General features: G+C 46.4%; 1 protein-coding gene across 1 annotated transcript in view; it reads right to left on the bottom strand.

Annotated features, from left to right (window-relative positions):
• The window catches only part of TMEM40 (transmembrane protein 40), a 31,996-nt gene extending 14,801 nt beyond the window's left edge, over positions 1-17,195 (bottom strand). The window contains exons 1-3 of the mRNA XM_080822119.1: positions 17,120-17,195; positions 1,630-1,710; positions 821-961 (exon numbers count right to left, since the gene is read on the bottom strand). Coding sequence (XP_080678245.1) covers positions 821-961; positions 1,630-1,702 — 214 coding nt within the window. The 5' untranslated portion in view covers positions 1,703-1,710; positions 17,120-17,195. The remainder of the gene's footprint in view (positions 1-820; positions 962-1,629; positions 1,711-17,119) is intronic.
• Between the last annotated feature and the right edge of the window lie 1,732 nt (positions 17,196-18,927).

Here is an 18,927-nt window from a genome sequence, read left to right as displayed (position 1 = left end):
CATTTTGAATTAAGAGAACAGAAATGAAAGGACATTCCATTTTCATGGGAGAATAATGTGGCAATTTGTAATCAAGGCCCAATGGGAAATGTTCACTTCCTGTTAACCCACTGAAGGAATTGTGGGGAATCGATGCTGAGGACACAATTTGTGCCAAAAATTCAAAAAGTAAAAGCCTTTGAGCAAGGATGCCTATGAGCATGATAAACTAGTAGAAGGTTGGGGGATAATCTGTACAGTTCTTTTTCTAGAGCTTTTACAAAGTGCTAGATACTAAGACTTGAAATGTATACAAAATGTAATCCTCACAATAATCTTATGAGGTAGTAACTTCTGTTACCATTCCCAAATTCCAGATGAGGACCCGAGGCATGTATGCTTTAGCAATTTACCCAAGGACACATACCTAGTGAGTGGCAAAGAAAGGGTTTGGACCTAGGCAGGCTGCTTGAGCAGACAGAGGCATTGAGTTCAACACCACAGTGTTCCTGATAAACCTCAATGTTACTTTACATGACATGCAGCCCCTTGAGGGGCCTTTTGGTAAACATGAAAATTAGCTGCAAACATATTATAGAACAACCTGTCAGAATACCTGGATGTGCCAGCAAACATTTTAAACAGAGGACAAAATTATCTGTCTGGTAGTTATAACTGTGTACAAGTTATGCGTACTGTTAGGTATGGTCTGGAAGGGGATATGGAAAAATAGAATTAAAGAATCAAGGTGGGAGGTCACAGGGCATTGTTTTTCCATGTAAATGCTTTTCTTGAATAATACTGTGAATATATGTGTACATATATGTTAATATTGCTATACCTGAGGAAGAGGAGGATGACGAGGAGGAAGAGGAGGATGACGAGGAGGAGGAAGAGGAGGTAGAAGACTTGTCTCTCTTAGGTTGTTCGTGAGAAAAGAGTCCAGCTTCCCTGTCTGGCTTGTGGAAACCCATCTCTTCATCTGGGAGGCACACATAGAAAAGGATGAGTGTTTCTTGTCTTTCCCACTCCAGAGACCACCAAGACCACCCCAGGCATCTACTTGGACTTGGAGGCCAGGAATGACTGGATTATCTGGGACGCTCTCCCAAACAAGTAGGGCCAATGGAAGGTGCAGGCTATCAGAGCTCTCAGAGACCCCAGGGGCTCAAGGAAGCCCCAAAGCATAAATTTCTCTGAATATGGAAACCAGAAAGGGCCTTCTAAGGCCCTTCTGGCCCTTCTGGCCATTCTGCCCAGAGACCACTAGACTGTGTACAATAGTTGCCAACTTAGGATTCACTGTAAATTATAGGGCAGGTACGATCTGGCTAAGTGAACCTTTTCATCCCCAATTCTGGGGTAGTGCAGGAGCCTTCCTGCCTTCTCAGGGCCCTCCCTAGTGTCAGCCCAAGCCTCCAGAGCCCCCTTGAGATTTGGGGAGCAACTGAAGGTCCCCAAAGCTAGAAAGTTCTAGGGGACAAACTGACCAAGCATGTGTGTGTGTAAAACATTACTTCTCTAGAGGATTCGGCTGTGACTTGAGCCATTATGTCACATGCGGGGAGCAAGGTCTTCTTCTGTTCCACCCACTGCTGGACTCTACCTCCCATGTGGCTTTGCCCAGAGGGTGAGAGAAGGCAAACATACAGTCTAGATCTTCTGTTTCTCCATGGACTCGACTATGATCTGGAGTCTGGGAGGAAGGTCCTGACATCTCCATGATTTTCTCTGGAGGAATAAAATAATAAGTAATTAATCACTTGCCACCTTAATAAATTAATTAATTACCACCTTAGTTAATCCCCTAAACATATAAAGAGCTTGGCAAATAAAGAAGAAAAAGACATACACCCAATACTCAAAAGTATAAGTGAATAACTTATAAAAAAAAGTACACAAAATTAGGGAAATTTGAACAATTGGTCTTCTTTTGACAATATTAATAACTTATTTATTTTTAGTTTTTAGAACAGTTTGAGGTTCACAGCACAATTGAATGGAAGGTATAAACAGAGCTAACCAACATCCCCCCGGCCTCAAACACACATAGCATTCCCTCATTATCAACAACCTCCACCAGAGGTTTTTTTTAGGTGATATTTATATTGAGATTATATTGATTTAAAGTGTCCTTAAATGTAAGGATACTGAAATTTTTATGATGAAATTATATGACATCTGGGACTTTCTTCAACATGATCTTGTTGAGGAGTCCAAGGGCATAGGTAGGGATCCAAATAAGCACACAAGAGCCCGAGTTAGTAGTTATTGGAGCTATATCAAAATATAAATAGTAGTTATCTCTGGGTGGTGGTATTATGGGTATTTTTAACTTCTTATTTTTATTTTACATTTTCCAAATTTTCAACAGTATTGTTTTTGTTATAATAAAATCACCAACAGGGACACACGCCTGGGTGGCTCAGTCTGTTGAGCGTCTGGTTCTTGATTTTGGCTGGGATCATGGTCTCAGGGTCATGGGATTGAACCCTGCTTTGGGTTCCAACCTCAATGTGGAGTCACCTTGAGATTCTCTCTCGCCCTTTCCCTCTGCCCCTTCCCTCATTCAGGCTCTGGTTCTCTCAATCTCTCTCAAATAAATAAATAAAATCTAAAATAAATTTTTTAAATATAAAAGCACCAATAACTTTTCCTTATGTACTTATAAATGTAATATGCCCATATCTTGTCTCAGTGCAGTCCTTCATGGTTTTACAAAAGGCTTATCTGAGGCTGTCACAAACCAATCAGGTAGAAATTGGGATTCATGGCTCCTCACGTTTGAACTGTAGTTTCTAGACAACAAAACTTCCCCAAAGATTGTCTCATTTGACTCTTACAATAACCCTGCAAGTACGTTTTATTATCCCTATTTTATAGAGGTGCTCCAGAACCCACATTCTGTTTAATACACCCAAAAACGCTGGTCTGGGGGCACAGAACTGGAGTCTGTCCCTGCCAGCATGCCTGTCAGGATTATGGATGCAAGCAGTGAACCTAAGTGCAGAAAGCAGGCACTTGAAGTGACAAGCAAAGTTTGGGAAGCTGTCCCTTCAGGACACCACACTCTGTACTTTCCTGACATTCTGAGTGGGAGCTAGAGGCAACTCTGGAGGTCAACCTTCCAGTGAGGCCACAAGAAGGCCATAATGGTGACTCTGGAAGATCCAAATGGCTACTTCAGTCAGCTAGTGCTCTCCCCAGGGGAAAACACATGGAGTGGGGCTCCCCTACAAAGCCATTATTTTTGCTGGGCACAGGGCCAGCCAGCTAGAGACTATGGATGCTAGCATACCTTGAAGCTAAGTGTGGTCATTTGACTACATTTCTGCTCATGGAATGTGGGTGGATGGGATATGCGTGGTTGTGTGCCCAGAATGTTTAATGGCTCTCCAGGAAGAAGAAAGTACACACACACACACACACACACACACACACACACACACGTTATAAATTTTGTTGATGTCAAAAACATATAGCATACAGTTTACAAATAATAAAATATATAGCACTCTTTACTGCAAATTCAACACACCTATAACTTCAGAGTGCTTTGAGATTTCTTACAAAATCCACTATCATTTTTTATAAGTCCATTACCAACGACAGGGTCACAAAATCTGATATATTTTTGAGTACTACCAGTTACAGCAAAAAACTTGCCGACATCAGTGATGAACAGGAGTATTTCCAGTGTGAATGTTAGCTGCTGTTTTCTTTCACATTAATGAATAAGAAAAAAGTGAATCAACTAAGACATTTCTTGTCATAGTTTGACAGTGATATGAGCAATGCTGAATTGAATCAGTTTTCAAAGTCTGAAAGAATATTTTCTCGATTTTTAGGCTACTCACAATGTAATGGCTATAGGTGCAATGTGGTTTTTAGGTTCAATCTGCATTATTAGTGTTTTCTTGATCACTTTCTAAAATGCAGACAGTCCACAAAAAACCATTGAGCTCTGATTTGCAGAGTTTACTGATTCCTATGGTGTAAACACTCCCACCATGGCTGATTTCAAACTACCTGTGGTCATGGAGTGCGAAATTGGGAAGGGCTGCCATAGGACACACCATACAATGTTTCCACCATACTGATAAAACAGGTATGAAAATCTCAAGTGCCTAGGTAGTAGTAGAAGGTAGTAAAATAAATCAGGAAGTGATACCCTTTGAGTACTTATTAACTTTGTTTTTAATAGAATTTATTTAATTGAACATTTTTATAATTAAATAATGGTTGGGTTTAACAATCAGCTCCTAAAATTCCTAAAGATTTAATGATTCAGTGAACTGCTTTCACAGGCAATACAGCCTAGTGTCTGCCCTGGACATACCTGCTTGCCTTCTACTTCCTCTTTCCTGCTTTTGTGTATGCTGGAGCAGCAGACTCACAGACTCACAGACTCGCAGACTCAGGGGTGGGGGGATGGGGGCTGTGAACTACCTCAATCATGCAAAACAAGTCAATACCCCAGGGAATTCCTAAGCAAGAAGTCAAAAGGAAATCTAAGTCTTGCCAGGCCTCACACACATAGCTGCCTGGCCACCTGAACCTGCTTCTGATAAACTATGTGCTCAGGAAATAAACTTCTCTTTTATTTGAGCCCCGTGATTTGGTCTATTTGTTACAGCAGCATAGCTGAGTTGCACAGGCTTCATTTTAAAGCCTCCCCTAGGGGCGCCTGAGTGGCTCAGTGGGTTAAGTCTCGGCTTTGGATCAGGTCATGATCTCAGGGTCCTGGGATTGAGCCCTGCATCCCCACATCCCCGCATCCCCGCATCCCCGGGAAGCCTGCTCCCCCCCCCCCACCTCTCTGTCTACTTGTGATCTCTGCCTGTCAAATAAATAAATAAAATCTTAAAGCCTCCCCTGTTTCTTCTCCCAGCTCTGAGTCCAAGTCCCCAACTGGGAGAGGGGATAGCTTCACTACTCTCTGATTAGTTTAGATTAGGGTTCTCAACCTCAACACTCCTGACATTTGGGCCTGAGGATTCTTTGCCATCGTATGGATTGTAAGATGTTGAGCCTCCCACTAGATGCCAGTAGCATCCCCCAACCAGTTGTTATGATCAAAAATGTCTCCAGACATTACCAGATGTCCCCTGGGGGTGAAAATCACCCCCACTCATTGAGAAGCACTGGTCTAGAGAATCTACTCTTTTTAAAAATTTTAATTGTATTAAAAGTTTTTATGGTGGTGTAATTGCCATATAATATTATATTTGTTTCAGGTGTGTAACGTAATGATTCAATATTTCTATACATTGTGAATGATCACCACAGTAAGTCTAGTTCCCACCTCTTCCCATACATAGTTACAAATTCTTTTTCTTATGATGAGAACTTTTGAGATCTACTCTTTTAGCAACTTCCAAATATGGAATACATTATTATTATTATTATTAAAGATTTATTTAGAGAGGGAGAGTACATGCATGTGTGCATGCATGAGCAGGGGAAAGGGCAGAGGCAGAGAGAGAGAATCTCCAGCAGATTCCACGCTGAGCATGGAGCCCTGTGCAGGGCTCAATCCCATGATCCTGAGATCATGACCCCAGCCAAAATTAAGAGCTGGATGTTTAACCAACTAAGCCACCCAGGCACCCCCTGCAGTACCATATTAGTAACTACACTCACCAAGTTGTACATTAATCCCCATGACTTATTTCTTTTATTGATGTTAGTTTGTACCTTTGACTGCCCATATTAGCCACCCCCCACTGCCACCTCTGGCAACCACCAATCTGTTCTCTGTATCTATGAGTTTGGGATTTTTGTATATTTGTTTGTTTTTGGTACAGAATCTACTCTCAATCCACCAAGACTTTGGCAAGGCAGTATCCTTCCCTGTGCCTCAGAGATGGATCATCTGGGCTTGGATCCTATCTAATGCTTTTGGTCATGGGATCTTGCGCAATTATTAACCTCTTGCTGTCTCAGTTTCCTCAGCTGTAACATGGGACAATAATAGTGCTTATCTCATAGTGTCGTTGTGAAATGGCATGAATTAAAACATGTAAAGTGCTTACAACAGGGCTTGGTATAGAACAGGTATGGAATAAATGCCGGATGAGATGATTTCAGGTCTCCAGACCTAGGCCATTTTTTCTTATTGTCAAAATTGTACCTGACCTTTCAGGCACAGCTCAAATGCTACCTCCTTCATGAAACTTTATGCTATTTGCCTAACTAATGCCACCCTCCTTATCCCCACTCTCTTAATCCTCCTTCCCCCAGCACCCCTGCCCTTTCTTGCTAACAAAACTGCAGTTTTGTTCATTATTACAACAGGAGTGGCATCAAGACAGTATGTATGTAGTGGCAAGAGCATGAACTTTGGGATCAGACTGACCAGGGTTCAACCATATTCCAGTCATCTGCACACAGATGACCTTGGGCAGAGCGGTCCCCTTTTCTTGGCTCTAGTTACCTCAGTTGTGAACTGGTGATGGTAGTACCTTAGGGAGGAAAGATGGCAGTGCTCAGTGAATGTGAGGTTCCTCTTCTACAGACCTCCTATTACCCTCAGATATTCGGTATCTAGCCCCAGCCCTGCCCGTGCTCTGTCAAAATTATTTCTGACCTTCCAAGCACAGCTAAAACATCTCCTCCTTCAGAAAGCCCTACGCTAGTTACCTAACCAGTCCTCATCCTTCCTACTCCACACCCTTAATCCTCCCTGCTCTCATCAGTCCTACCCTTCTTTCTTACAATGAAACTGCAATTTTGTTCTTCCAGTCCCAGTTAGATACTAGTTTTGTCATCCTTCCTTGTAGCTGAAGTTGGCTAGGGTTCTGGGAAGGGTTTTTCTTCTCCTGACAAAAGAAACCAACAGTGCTGGTGGTGTGTCTTGCCTCTCCTTCCTTCCTTGGACATAAATGTGATGGCAAAAGCACCCAGTGACCACCTTGTGACCATGAGGAAAGGCCAAAACAAATGTGGAGATGTTGTTGAGCCGCTGAGTCCTTGCCAACAGCTGCCTGTTTTCTTGTTATTTGAGAAAAATGAAACTTCATAGTCCGGATTTTTGATACACACTTTCCCTCTCCTACATTACATCTGTTAATTGAGCATCTACTGTGTGCTAAAACAGGAATACATGGTAAACAAGTTGCATCCCTGTCCTCAAGGAATTTCATGGTAGACTAGGGAGCTGTGGGAGCTCAGGGGCCAAGTCAGACCAGGGTTAGTCAGGGAAAGTTCCTGAAGGAGAGAGGGCTGGGGTGAGTTTAGAAGGCCAGAGGGGACAATGTACAAAGGCATAGAGGCAAGGGGCCTTGTTCCACATGGGAAATAGTTGCAGAAGGCAACGCTAAAGAAGAAAGAGATTGGGGGGAGGCCCAGAGGGAACCCCCAGCTGGTCCCCAGGCATATCGCTCTCCTGAGCCTCGTCAATTCTGCCTTGTGCCAGACTCTTCTTCCTCAGGGTAGGGCACCTTGTTGCACAACTTCAGGGCCACTGTTCTTAGTCACACACAAATCTCTGCTCAGGACTCAGCAGGGTGTGTCTCCTCCACTAGAGCCTGAACCCATCGGGCGAGAGACTGAAACTGATTCATTTCTGTGTCACCTAAAGCCTGCACCAGGACTGGCAAAAAGCAAAAATGATGAAGATGATGATGATAATGATGATGATGGTGATGACGACGACAACCAAGTACTTCCCATCTTCCAGGCAACCCTCTAAGCATATCACAGGTGTCATCTCACATATTCCTCACAACTCTGTGATGGCTCACTGTGGTTGTGCCCACTTTCTAGATGGTACAGGGAGACTAAGAAACTTTCCTGGGGCCAGAGCTAGTAAGTAGCTGAGCAAAGGGAGTTGCTTAGTCTGTGTTGGGAGATGGGAAAGAGTGAAGCTGTCACCTCTCCTCAGGCCCCTGTCATTAGTACCAGGAATGAAGCCACTAAGTCATGGGGGTGCTATGCAAATGATGCTGACTTGGCTCTAGTCAGTCATCCTGGAGCCCCAGCAGCGTCCTCATGGCCAGGGGAACTGCCTCAGGCACTTGCTCAGCTCATCTGTCAGAAGCGAGGGAAATGGAATTATCATGGAGGTGGGACCTGGGGAAGCCCCATTTCTCCTTTTAATGTCCTTGCCCCATCCCTCCCCCTGCACATTTCTATTATGAGAAAGGAGAAACGGAGTTTTGAAAAAATTAAAGTTCAAGGATCGGGGTGCAGGGCAATGCTTAACTCAAAAGGGCAGACCTAATGGTGGAGCATCAGGCATTGGCTGACAGATTTCTGGGACGGGCTTCCAAAGTTCAAGGGCACAGTGTGTGCACTCTGAAGCAAGATGGACCACGGGGTGTTGAGACAGGAGAAGTGAAGAAAGCAAAAGGAGAGAACATGGTATGTTCCCGAAGATCTTATTTCATGAATGTAAGTCTTATTTTATGCAGCAAGAAACTGAGGTTCAGATAGACAAGTGACTTGTTCAAGGTCTCCTAGCTGAGGTGTGGACTCGAATCCAACCCCTGCCCCCAGCAGAGAAGCTCCATTCCCTCTATTAGGGATTCCCTAAATCCCTCTGATTTAGAGGCCCCTAAAATCCCCTCTCACAGGTGCTCCCCACCACCATCCAGATCCGAGGCTGGTCCTACAAGGAAACAGAATGCCTGACTTTCTAGCATATTTTTCCCAAAGGCCCAGCCCTGCTGAGTCACTGGTGGGGCCAGGGCCTCTATACCCACAGGTCTTGCTAAACTGGATTTCCCCTTCAGTTCAGCCCACATTTCCTAAGCTCCTGCTGTCACAAGGGCCTGGGCCCAGTGTGGGAGGGACACTAGGGGACACCCAGGCATCACAGCCTCACAGTGCTTTCCCAGCCCAGCTCACTTGATCCTCATGTGAACCAGGAGGGAGGCAGAGAGGGGATTCTTGTCCTATTTTATAGACAGGGAAACTGAGACCCAGAAATGGAGAAGAACTTGGACAAGGTCTCAAGGCAGCTCAGGGGCAAGGCTGACTCCAGAGCCCTGACTCTTGATTCAGGAGCTGCTTACCCTCCCCTGTTGCCCCTTTTGGAGGAGGGGACCTAGGTGGATTTCAACAGGTGGCAAAAGGCAGAATGGGATAAAGGTTTACTAGAGGAAGTGGGTGGCAGGCAGTTGAAGGGGTAGGAAGCCCGTGAGGTTGGGGAAAATCATCCTGGACTTGAATGTCAGGCGAATGGCCCTTTCCCTGTAGGTAGACTGTAGCCTTGTGCCTATGAACCACAAAAACAGGCCCAGGGCAGTAAAGGCGTTAAGGGAATTGGAAGCAGAAAGAGCAGCTGTGCAGAGAACAGAGCTGACTAAGGGTGGATGCTTGTTTTTGCCTACCTGGTATTGAAGTCCTTTCTTCTGGAGGTTATACCAAAGTCCTCCAGAATCTCCTTTGGCTTCCCAAGCCACCCCAAACAGGCATACACCCTAATTTCAAATGTATCCTGGTCTGGCTGACACAGCTCCAGGACAAGCAGTCACTGCCCTGTACCTAGGTAAGACCATCAGCCTGTCCCTTTTGGGAATGTGACTTGTGACACAACACAAATTTAGTCTCACAGTTCTGTAGGTGAGAAGTCTAACTCAGGTATCCCTGGGGTCAGCAGGACCGCATTCCTTTCTGGAGCCTCTAGCGGAAAATCCGTTTCCTTGCTCTTGTTCCTTGCTGCTGCTGTTTCTCCAACACCTGTACTGACTGAGCCAGCCAGGTGCCCCTTTCCTCTTCCACTTTTAAGGACCCTTGTGTCATTGTGACATTGAGCCACCCAGGTCATTCAGGATCAACTCCCTGTGTTAAGGTCAGCCAATGAGCAACGTTACTTCCATCTGCAATGTGAATTCTCCTTCGCCATGTAAGCTTACTTGGTCCGTTTCCAGAGATTAGGTTGCAGACATCTTTGGGGGCCATTATTTAGGCTGCCATAGTCTCTAACCCCAGTGCCTGCCACAGCCTGGAACCCTGCAGAGGCTGAACATCTTTCTTAAACCAGTTTCCCTCTCTGACTCCATCACGCTCCTGGGCCCCCAAACGCCAAAGATAGGAAGGATGCCCTGGCTCCTTTCTCCTCAGCCAGCCAAAGCCCAAGTTTGTCCCATTTTCCCTTCAAGAGGCCTGGCCTTTCCGTTCCCACTGCCTCCTTCCCAAGAGAGCTAATAAGGGAACTGAGGGCTCTGAAGTTGGTTGTTACTGTGCTCTTATCCCTGTCCCTTAGATGCCTGGTTCCTCTCAGCCTCAGTTTCCCATCTATAAAATGGGGTATTAATATATGTCCCTGAGAGTGTTGTGGGGATTAAATGATATTGTGCCTATAACAAGGCCAGAATAATGGCACTTAATAAATGAGAATATCCCCTCTCTTTGCCCATGCCCAATGTCTCTCCAGTTTGGCTAATAATCCAATTTCCTTAGGAGCACTGTTGACAGGGCAGATTTCCAGCTCTCTCTCCTTTGGAGGTTTCCACTCAGGGAGCTGCTGTTAGGAGCAAAGTTAGGGTTAGGTTGTGGCTCAAGGAAGTTTGCATTGTTGATAAAACCACCACATGCTAGGCAGAGCATGGTCCACTCGGACTACCAGAACCTCTCCCTCCCTGCCTCTGGCCTCGCCCCTCCAAACACATTGCTGGATTGCCTTAGGCTTCAGTTACCCCACATGTAGAAGCTGGCCTGCCTTCTGTAAGGTTCTTTCAGCTTTGGCATTCTAGCGCTCTCCTCCAGTTAATGTCTACCTGATTCATCCAGTTAGCAAAGAACTTTGGGACTCGGTTGATATGACCTGCAGGAAGGCCCAGGACAGCATGTTCTAACAATAAGATGCATCTACTTTCTTGTGGGAAACAGCAAGCCATTGAAATGCCCCAAGATTTTGTGTTCAAAGAAGTTTGTGTGACACTGCTTTCCATAGCCCCCACTTGGAGTTCTAAAATGTGCAATTGCATATTAAAGGCTCCGAAAAGGCCTGCAGAAGAGAAAGCTCTTGTACCCTATTCCTACGCTTCCCCAAAGCGTGCAAGAGCACAGCTCTTTTCCCCCAGAATATGGTTTAGTGTATTTTGGAGCAGCTTTGGGAGATGCCACAGGCTTCAATCCCTGACATTTTCCAGGTCAGCCTTTCCATCTTGGAGTCCAGGCCTGGGCACTATTGCTGCACATTTTGGACAGTGCCAATGCCCAGGTCCAGAGTTGTTAGGGAGGGGAATGAATTAGAAACAGACCCTTGGAAGCCAGGGGCCTGGAACAGAAATGGTCTTTTCATCAGCTTTTGGGATCCCAAGGTGTGGCTCGTAAGTCCTCTCAGCACGGCCAGGGCAGGGACAGGGGTGGGGGAGGAAACTGACTCAACCGTCATAAGACCAAGAGCCTAGTCCTGGCCGTGCCTCCTACCCACCCTGGGCCCTTGGGCACATCACTTCCACCCTCTAGGTTTTTATTCTCATTTGCAAGACAGATAATAACATCACTCTTGTTATTCACATTTTGGAGTGCATATGGGGTTGTGGATAGGAAAGTACATGGTAAAATTATCATGCCTTTTGCTGGGACATTATACTGAGAGGTATCTTGATTAAGTCACTGAGGCAATGGGGTCTGACAGAGCCCATTCAAGCAGTGCTTTATCACTTTGCTTCCCAGCTCTGTAGTAAATCTTTTGGGTAAATCACTTTACCTCTCTAAGCCTCAGTTTCTTTGTCTGTAAAATGGGGATTAGTGTCCTTGCTTGCAGGGTTGCTGTGAGGATTGAAATTAAAAAGACTTTACTTCTGAGCTCCCTGGGAAGAGGAATCATGTTTTTCTTGCTCTCTACTACACTCTAGTCCCTGGCATAGACAAAGTGCTTCATAAAAAGAAGTGGAAGAGTACTGAATTTAAGAGCTTAGAGAAATGCCAGCCTACAAAATTTCTTTAGGATCTCTTTCTTTCTTTTATACTACTTGTTCATACCCCTTCTTCTTAAAACTCTCTCCCTTCCTGTCCCAGGCTCACTTCACCCCCACCCCACCCCCAGCTTCCCAGGTTTGGCGGTCTCTCCCTGTCTCCAAGCTACAATTCCACAGAGTTGTAGCCAGGACACCAAAGCCAAGCCCCAGAAAAGGAAAGGGACTTGCCCAAGGTCACAAAGCAAGGCGTCTAGATATGAACTCAAATCTGAGTCTGAAGTCAAGCATGAGGGGAACCTCACAGAGAGAAAGAAGGGAGATGCCTCAGTTTCCACCTCCTCCACCATCTTGTCTCAAGTCTGTCCAGGCAGTTTAATGGTGGGATAACAACCCACTCTGCCCCCAGCCAGTGGACCACGAGCCAGATGGACCCGTTAGGAATCTACATGACCCTTTGGCCACAGCACACCCAGCAAAGCAGCCAGGGCCTAAGGTTGCCTCTGAGCAGTGCACCTAAGCTGAACCTAGAAGGTTAAAAAGGGATAAAATCGGGAGGCCTAGGTGGCTCAGTCGGTTAAGTGTCTGGCTTTGGCTCAGGTCATGATCCCAGAGTCCTGGGATCAAGTCCAACATTGGGCTCTTTGCTCAGTGGGAAGCCTGCTTCTCCTCTGTCTGCCACTCCCCTGCTTGTGCTTTCTCTCTCTCTGACAAATAAATAAAATCTTTTTTAAAAAATAAATAAAATAGAAAAATAAAAAGGGACAAAATCAAGTTGTGCAGAAAGAGGATGGGTGAACCCAACTTGGAGGCCGTTCATACAGAAAGACCTAGGAGTTTTCAAAGACCCTCTGAAAGATAAGTAAATGTTAGCACAAGCATCTAACTTGGTGTCCAGCAGATAGCAGGTGCATAACCATTGTTTGTTAAAGTGTAATATGAGCCAACAAAATGATAGAGCTACAGAGCAAAGCTAACACACCCTTAGGTCATATTAACAGAAAGACAGAGACTACAGTGAAGAAGGTGACCCATATCTCACCATCTCCCATCCTATGTTCAATCCTGGGTTCTGAACATAGGTTCTGAATAGGGTCTGGACAAACAGATAATCCAGGGGATGTGTGGGGTATTAAGATCAAAGCCAAGAGAAGTGGCTGGAGGAACAGGAGCCTAGGGATAAGCACTGCATGGACAGACTTGGTCACTGTCCCCCAGTATCTGCAGGGCTTCCTTCAGGACAGAGGGACCACATGGGGCTGTGAGCTCCAGAGGCCAGGACCTTGGGAGGTCACTAGGGCAGATGCCAGCTCAATAAAAAAGAACAATTTTCTAAAATTCTTTAGAGAACTGCTTTGGTTGGTCATGGGCACCCTGCCATGAAGGGTGGCAGAGGTTGGCCTAGATGTTCTTAGCTCAGAACCTACCAGTCTCTCAAATTATAACCTCCAAAGTACAGGAGGGACATATTAGTCCACCTATTTCTACTAAACTTTTAACTAAAAATAGCTAACAGTATATAGTTTAACCCTGATGTGCACCCTTGGCTATATGACAGATACTGAATGTCATGCCTACTAAGTGGGCATCCCAAGCCCAATGGGAAGCCCCACAATAGGTCTGCTGTGACCCTGTCTTTCATTTCTCTAGATTCAGCCTATTACCATATATTGCGATACACTGGTGCCAGGTTGGGTGGATTTGAGGTTCAAACAATGCATTTCAACCAAATCAACTTCTACAGAGTAGAAAAATGGCTTCAAAGAGTCCCTACAAAGAAACCACAGATGGAGATAACTAATCCAGAAAGTGCAAGCAAGCAGCACGAAAAGTGCAGCACAGACTGCTACCTGCTCCTCGCTCAAGGCCTTTATCAGCCACCATACCATGTTGAAAACAACAATGAATGGGATCTCATACACATGGAGAGGTAATTTCAGTAAGCAATACACATGTGAATGTCCACGGCAGCTTTATTCATAATAGCCACAAAGTAGAAACAACCTAAGTGTCCATGGATAAATAAAATGTGATACAATCGTATAACACCATTCAGCCAGAAAGAGGGATGAAGTCCTGACAACATGCCACAGCATGGATAACAATACAATGTGTATTGCTTACTGAAATTACAATAGGAAAACTACTCGGAATGTGGACTTCCATCCACTATTTTTGTGATTAAATTCACACTGAGTGTATATTGGGCCTTTAGACATTAGCTAATCATCACAGTCCTTGTATATCATTTCCAAATCTATAAATATGTATCTGTTGGAGGTGCCTAAAGCTTTTTTCTTGGGAAGGCTGTGCAATCTAGAAGTGTGACTGGGGCGCCTGGGTGGCTCATTCAGTTGGGCATCAGACTCTTGATTTCGGCTCAGGTGGTGATCTCAGGGTAATGGGATTGAGCCCTGCTTCAGGCTCTGTGCTGGGTGTGGAGTCTGCTTGGAATTCTGTCTCTCCCTTTCCCTCTGTCCCTGCCCATATTCTGCCCCCACCCCCAAAAAAACAGAGGAAAAAAAAAAAGGCGTGGCAACCACTCCTTCAGATCCTTGGACCCAGCTAGACACTAGGGGTTGTTGCTCTCTGGTGGGGTTTCAAGGTTGAATCAGATTTGTTTCAGATTTAGGAACTAAGAAAAACTAGGGGGGAGTGAGCCCCCTAGTAAAAATTGTTGAGCCCCTCCCCCACAACATTTGAAGATTAATGGGAAGAAACCAAAAACTCTTAAAAGGTTTTCCCCAGCTCTGACTCTCTAAGGTGGGTGCCTATTTAAACAGCCAGAGCCACTCCAGCCTCCCTTCTCATTCTGTCACCAAAGTTTCTCTCTCTCTTTTTCATCTTTTTCTCTTGTCTCTCTCTCCCCCTCTCCCCACAACACACATGCAATTTGGCAACAGTGAAAACCAGAAAGGAGGAGTCCAGTTCTAGAGAAGGAGCTTGCTGGGTCTTGAACGTCAGACAGACCTGGATTGAGTTCCCACCACTACCCTCCACTAAATGGGATCACTGCACACCACATTCATTCTCAGAGCCTCAGAGCCCTCCCCTGGAAAAACAAGCATGCCTACAACTCAACAATAAAAGGACAACCTAATTTGAAAATCAAAAGATTTGAACAGACATTTCTCTAAAGAAATGGTCAGTAGTACCTGGAATAATGCTCGACATCTCTTTATTAAGAGAAATGCAAATCAAAAGCACAATGAGAAAGGCGCCTGGCTGGCTCATTCGGAGGAGCATATGACTCTTGATGTCAGGGTCATGAGTTCGAGTCCTATGTTGAGCACAGATATTACTTAAATAACTAAAACTTTAAAAAGACACAAAACAAAACCACAATGAGATACTGCTTCATACCCTCTAGGATGGCTACGGTAAGAAATCCAGATAATAACCAGTGCTATCAAGGATGTGGAAAATTGGGAGCCTTCATGTATAGTTGGTGGGATTGCAGAATGGTACAGCCCCTTTGGGAAAGCTTAGTGACTTCTCTAAATGTCAAACCTAAATTCACCATAGGACCCCACAAGTCTACTCCTAGGTATACATCCAACAGAACTGAAGACCTATGTCCACACAAAAACTCCTCTCACATGAATGTCCATGCAGCTTTATTCATAACAGCCACAAAGTAGAAACAACCTAAGTGTCCATTCACTGATGAACGGATAAATAAAATGTGATACAATCATACAACACCATTTGGCCAGAAAGAGGGATGAAGTCCTGATGACATGCCACCGCATGAATAAACCTTGAAAACATGAAGCTAAGTGAAAAAAAAAAAAAAAAAAGCCAGTCAGAAATGAGCACCTGTTAAATGATTCCATTTATATAAAATATCCAGAATAAGCAAATCCACAGAGATAATCCACAACGTAGATGAGAGGTTACCAGGGGAAGGAGGAAATGTGGGGTGACTGCTAAAGTGTCTGGGGTTTATTTGGAGGTGATAAAAATTCTAAATTCTAAATTAGTGGTGATGGGTGTACGACTCTGAATATACTAAAAAACACTGACTGGTACACTTGAATAGTGTGAATTTGATGGTATGTGAATGATATCTCAATAAAGTTGTTATGGAACGAAAAAAAGGATGAGGACCCCCCCCAACCCCCCGCCCCAGGTTCAGCACGCACCACCCCCCCACCCCGCAGCGGAGCCGGAGCGGGAGGGAGAGCAGAGAGCGCTCTAGGAGAGTGGCCGGAGCGGATTTCACAGCACAGGTTTAGAGGCGTTTTAGAGAGCTGCACTAGCCCCAGTTCCACGGGTTTCAGAGACAGGAGAGGGCCCATTACTTACAGGTCCGCTTAGTTTGGACCCCAGACAGAACACCGCATCCTTCCCTCACCACAACTCCCCCTAACACACTCCTGACTCAACTTTTCTGGCAGCTTCTAAACAAAGCAGCATAAAATAATAAGCACATGACTCTCATCTTTTGTCCCCCTTACCAAAGAAAACGGATTGGCTGAAGGCCTGAAGGCCACCTCTGAGGAGACGGGCTGGGACGCTCCCTACGAGCGGAGAGGCTCCCCCGACGACGGTGGCTGCGTTAGGGGGGCGGGACTGAGGGGGCGGGACTGAGGGGAGCGGGACTGAGGGGCGGGGCTCCCTCCCAGGCCCCTCAGCCTGGGTGAGCCTCTGACAGGCAGCAGGGCTCCCTTCCCCCACGGCCCGGCTCTGCAAGTTCAGCGTTTTCTCCCCAGAGGTGCCACTGAGCCCAAGGCAGAGGAGACGACTGGCCTCCTCATCTTCTATCAGGCCCAGCCCAGAGGGCCCAGGGCGCCTTCGGAGGGGATGTCCGGAGGGCAGCTGCCTTCACGTGCTAGTCAAAGCACAGAAACTGGGATGTTTTGGGGGGAAACACCTTCGTCCTCCCAAGTGTTTGGTCCCGCAAGGGCAGAGTGGACGAAGCTTTCAGAGATCTAGTTTGGCCCTTCATTTCACAAATGGGGAAAGAGGCTCAGAGCTATCAAAGATTTTTCTGAAGGTCCCGCAGCAAGCTGGCAACAGAAACAGGAGTTGGTCACCTGCTATGGCCAGACAAGGGCTGGCCCAATCCTCAAAACAACCCAGGGAAGTGAATATTTGTCATCCTCCCCTGACACCTCCAGAGATGGAGACTGAGGCGCTCACCCAGCCAGGAAGGTGCAGAGCAAATCCAGGTCCACCTAGGAACCACAAAACATCAGGCCGGTGGAAGAGCCTGTTCTAAAAATTAACCCTTCTCCCCGCCCCTCACCCGGCACGTGTCCCAGTACCTGTGGTCTGGAGGCCCGTGTTGGCTGCCAGGAGAGCCGTGTGTGGACTGTGCCGATGCCAGACTGGGCAGGGGAAGAGGGCGGCAAGAGAGGCCAGGCCACACCCCCGTGGCAGGGAGGGGGCGGGGCATGAGTTGCCCTGGGTCACACTCGTTCACCCGGGTGGCATTCCTTCCTGCTGGTACTATCGGGGCCCCAGGCCTTCCTGTCTGATTTGAAATTTCCTCATGACACCCCAGGCACAGCAGATGAGGCAGCTAAACCCCTAGAACCACCCTCTGCGCATGGCCATGACTGCTGAGTCAGGGGGAAGCGATGTGTGGGGTAGTTGCACCAGGCTTGGCTGGGCCAAACTCTCAGCGGGGAGGAGGTGGGGTGTGTCCCAGATCCCACCTCATTGGTGAGACTGACTCAGGACCCAGCCGTGTGGGCCAACCCAGTGCTTTCCCAAGGGGTGAGGTTGGGCCGGGAGCAGAACCCAAGGCCCAGTACTCAGAGGACTGAGGGACTCCTGTGAATGGGACTGACAGTGCCCTCTCCAGTGAGGAAACTGGACAAAGGCTAGAATATCCATTGCCTTGTGCAGACAGGAAAACACAGGCCCCAAGGGGGTGAGGGGTGGGGACTGACCTACAGTGAGTCCAAGAATAACTCCACCTCAGCCTGCCTTTGCTTCTTACTCACTTATCAAACAACTTGAAAGCAGAATAGTAAACAAGTCCTATACGGCTTTGGAAAGCACCCAGGCAAGCTAGAGACAGGCCATGACAGGCCACATTAGGGCAAGGCCCAGAGAGCTGTGCATTCCCGGGAGGGTTTCCTGGAAGAGGAGTCATTTGGATCCTAAGCTCAGGCCAAGATCTCAGAGTCATCCTTGACTCTTTGCTCTTTCATACTCTGTATCTGACATATCTGGAAAACCCTGTTGGCCCCACCATCAATGTATCTCAAAGTCAACCTCTTCTCTCCACCTCCATGGCAACCATGCTGGTCCAGCCAACATGCTCACTAGTCTGTCTACTCCTACCCTCAGCCCAGTAGCTGTCCTAATCATGGCAATCAGAAGTATCAGGTTAAAACCCAAGTCAGCTCATGTTCCTCCTCCACTCAGCACTATTGCAGGACTCCCACCTCACTCAGGATAAAAATCAAGTTCTTACATAGCCCTCCACTATCTGGGACCAACCTCTTGCTCTCTCTGACCTTAGTTCCAATGACTTCCTCTCTCACTCTGCCCAGCTACACTGGAATGTGCCCCAAACACTCTAGTTAGATTCTATCCTCAGGGCCTTTGCACTGGCTGTTCCCTCTGCCTAGAATGCTTTTTCCCCAGTAGCCACCTGGTTCCTTTCCTTACTTCTTCAGGTCTCTGCTCTAAAGTCACTAAGAGGCCTTCCCTGACCACCAGGTACAAGGAGTAACTGCCAGCACCACCTTTCCCTGTCATCTCGATTTACTGTTCGTCATCCGACATACTATATACTTTTAGTAATACACATTTCCTCCTTATGTATTGTTTGTTCCAGGACCTAGGCTGGTGTCTGACACATAGTAGGTGCTCAATAAAGTTTGTTGACTGAAGGAGTGACCTGAAAGGGAAGCCGAAGAAGAATTGCAAGGACATTCCAGACAGGGGGAACCATGTATGCAAAGGTTTAGGAGGAAGAGACACTGCTGTCCTGAGGATCTGGAAATAACTCAGTACAGCAGGAGAGTGGGGCCTGGAAGAGGGGAGAAGGGAAAGCAAGAGGCAGGGCCTTGGGAGCCAGACCAAGGAGGCCAGATGTTATCCTGAGAACACACATAAG

The sequence above is a fragment of the Martes martes genome (genome assembly GCF_963455335.1).
Source record: "Martes martes genome assembly, chromosome: 1".
NCBI lineage: Eukaryota > Metazoa > Chordata > Mammalia > Carnivora > Mustelidae > Martes > Martes martes.
Note: the sequence above shows the minus strand (reverse complement) of the source record. Positions and strands in the feature narration are given on the sequence as shown.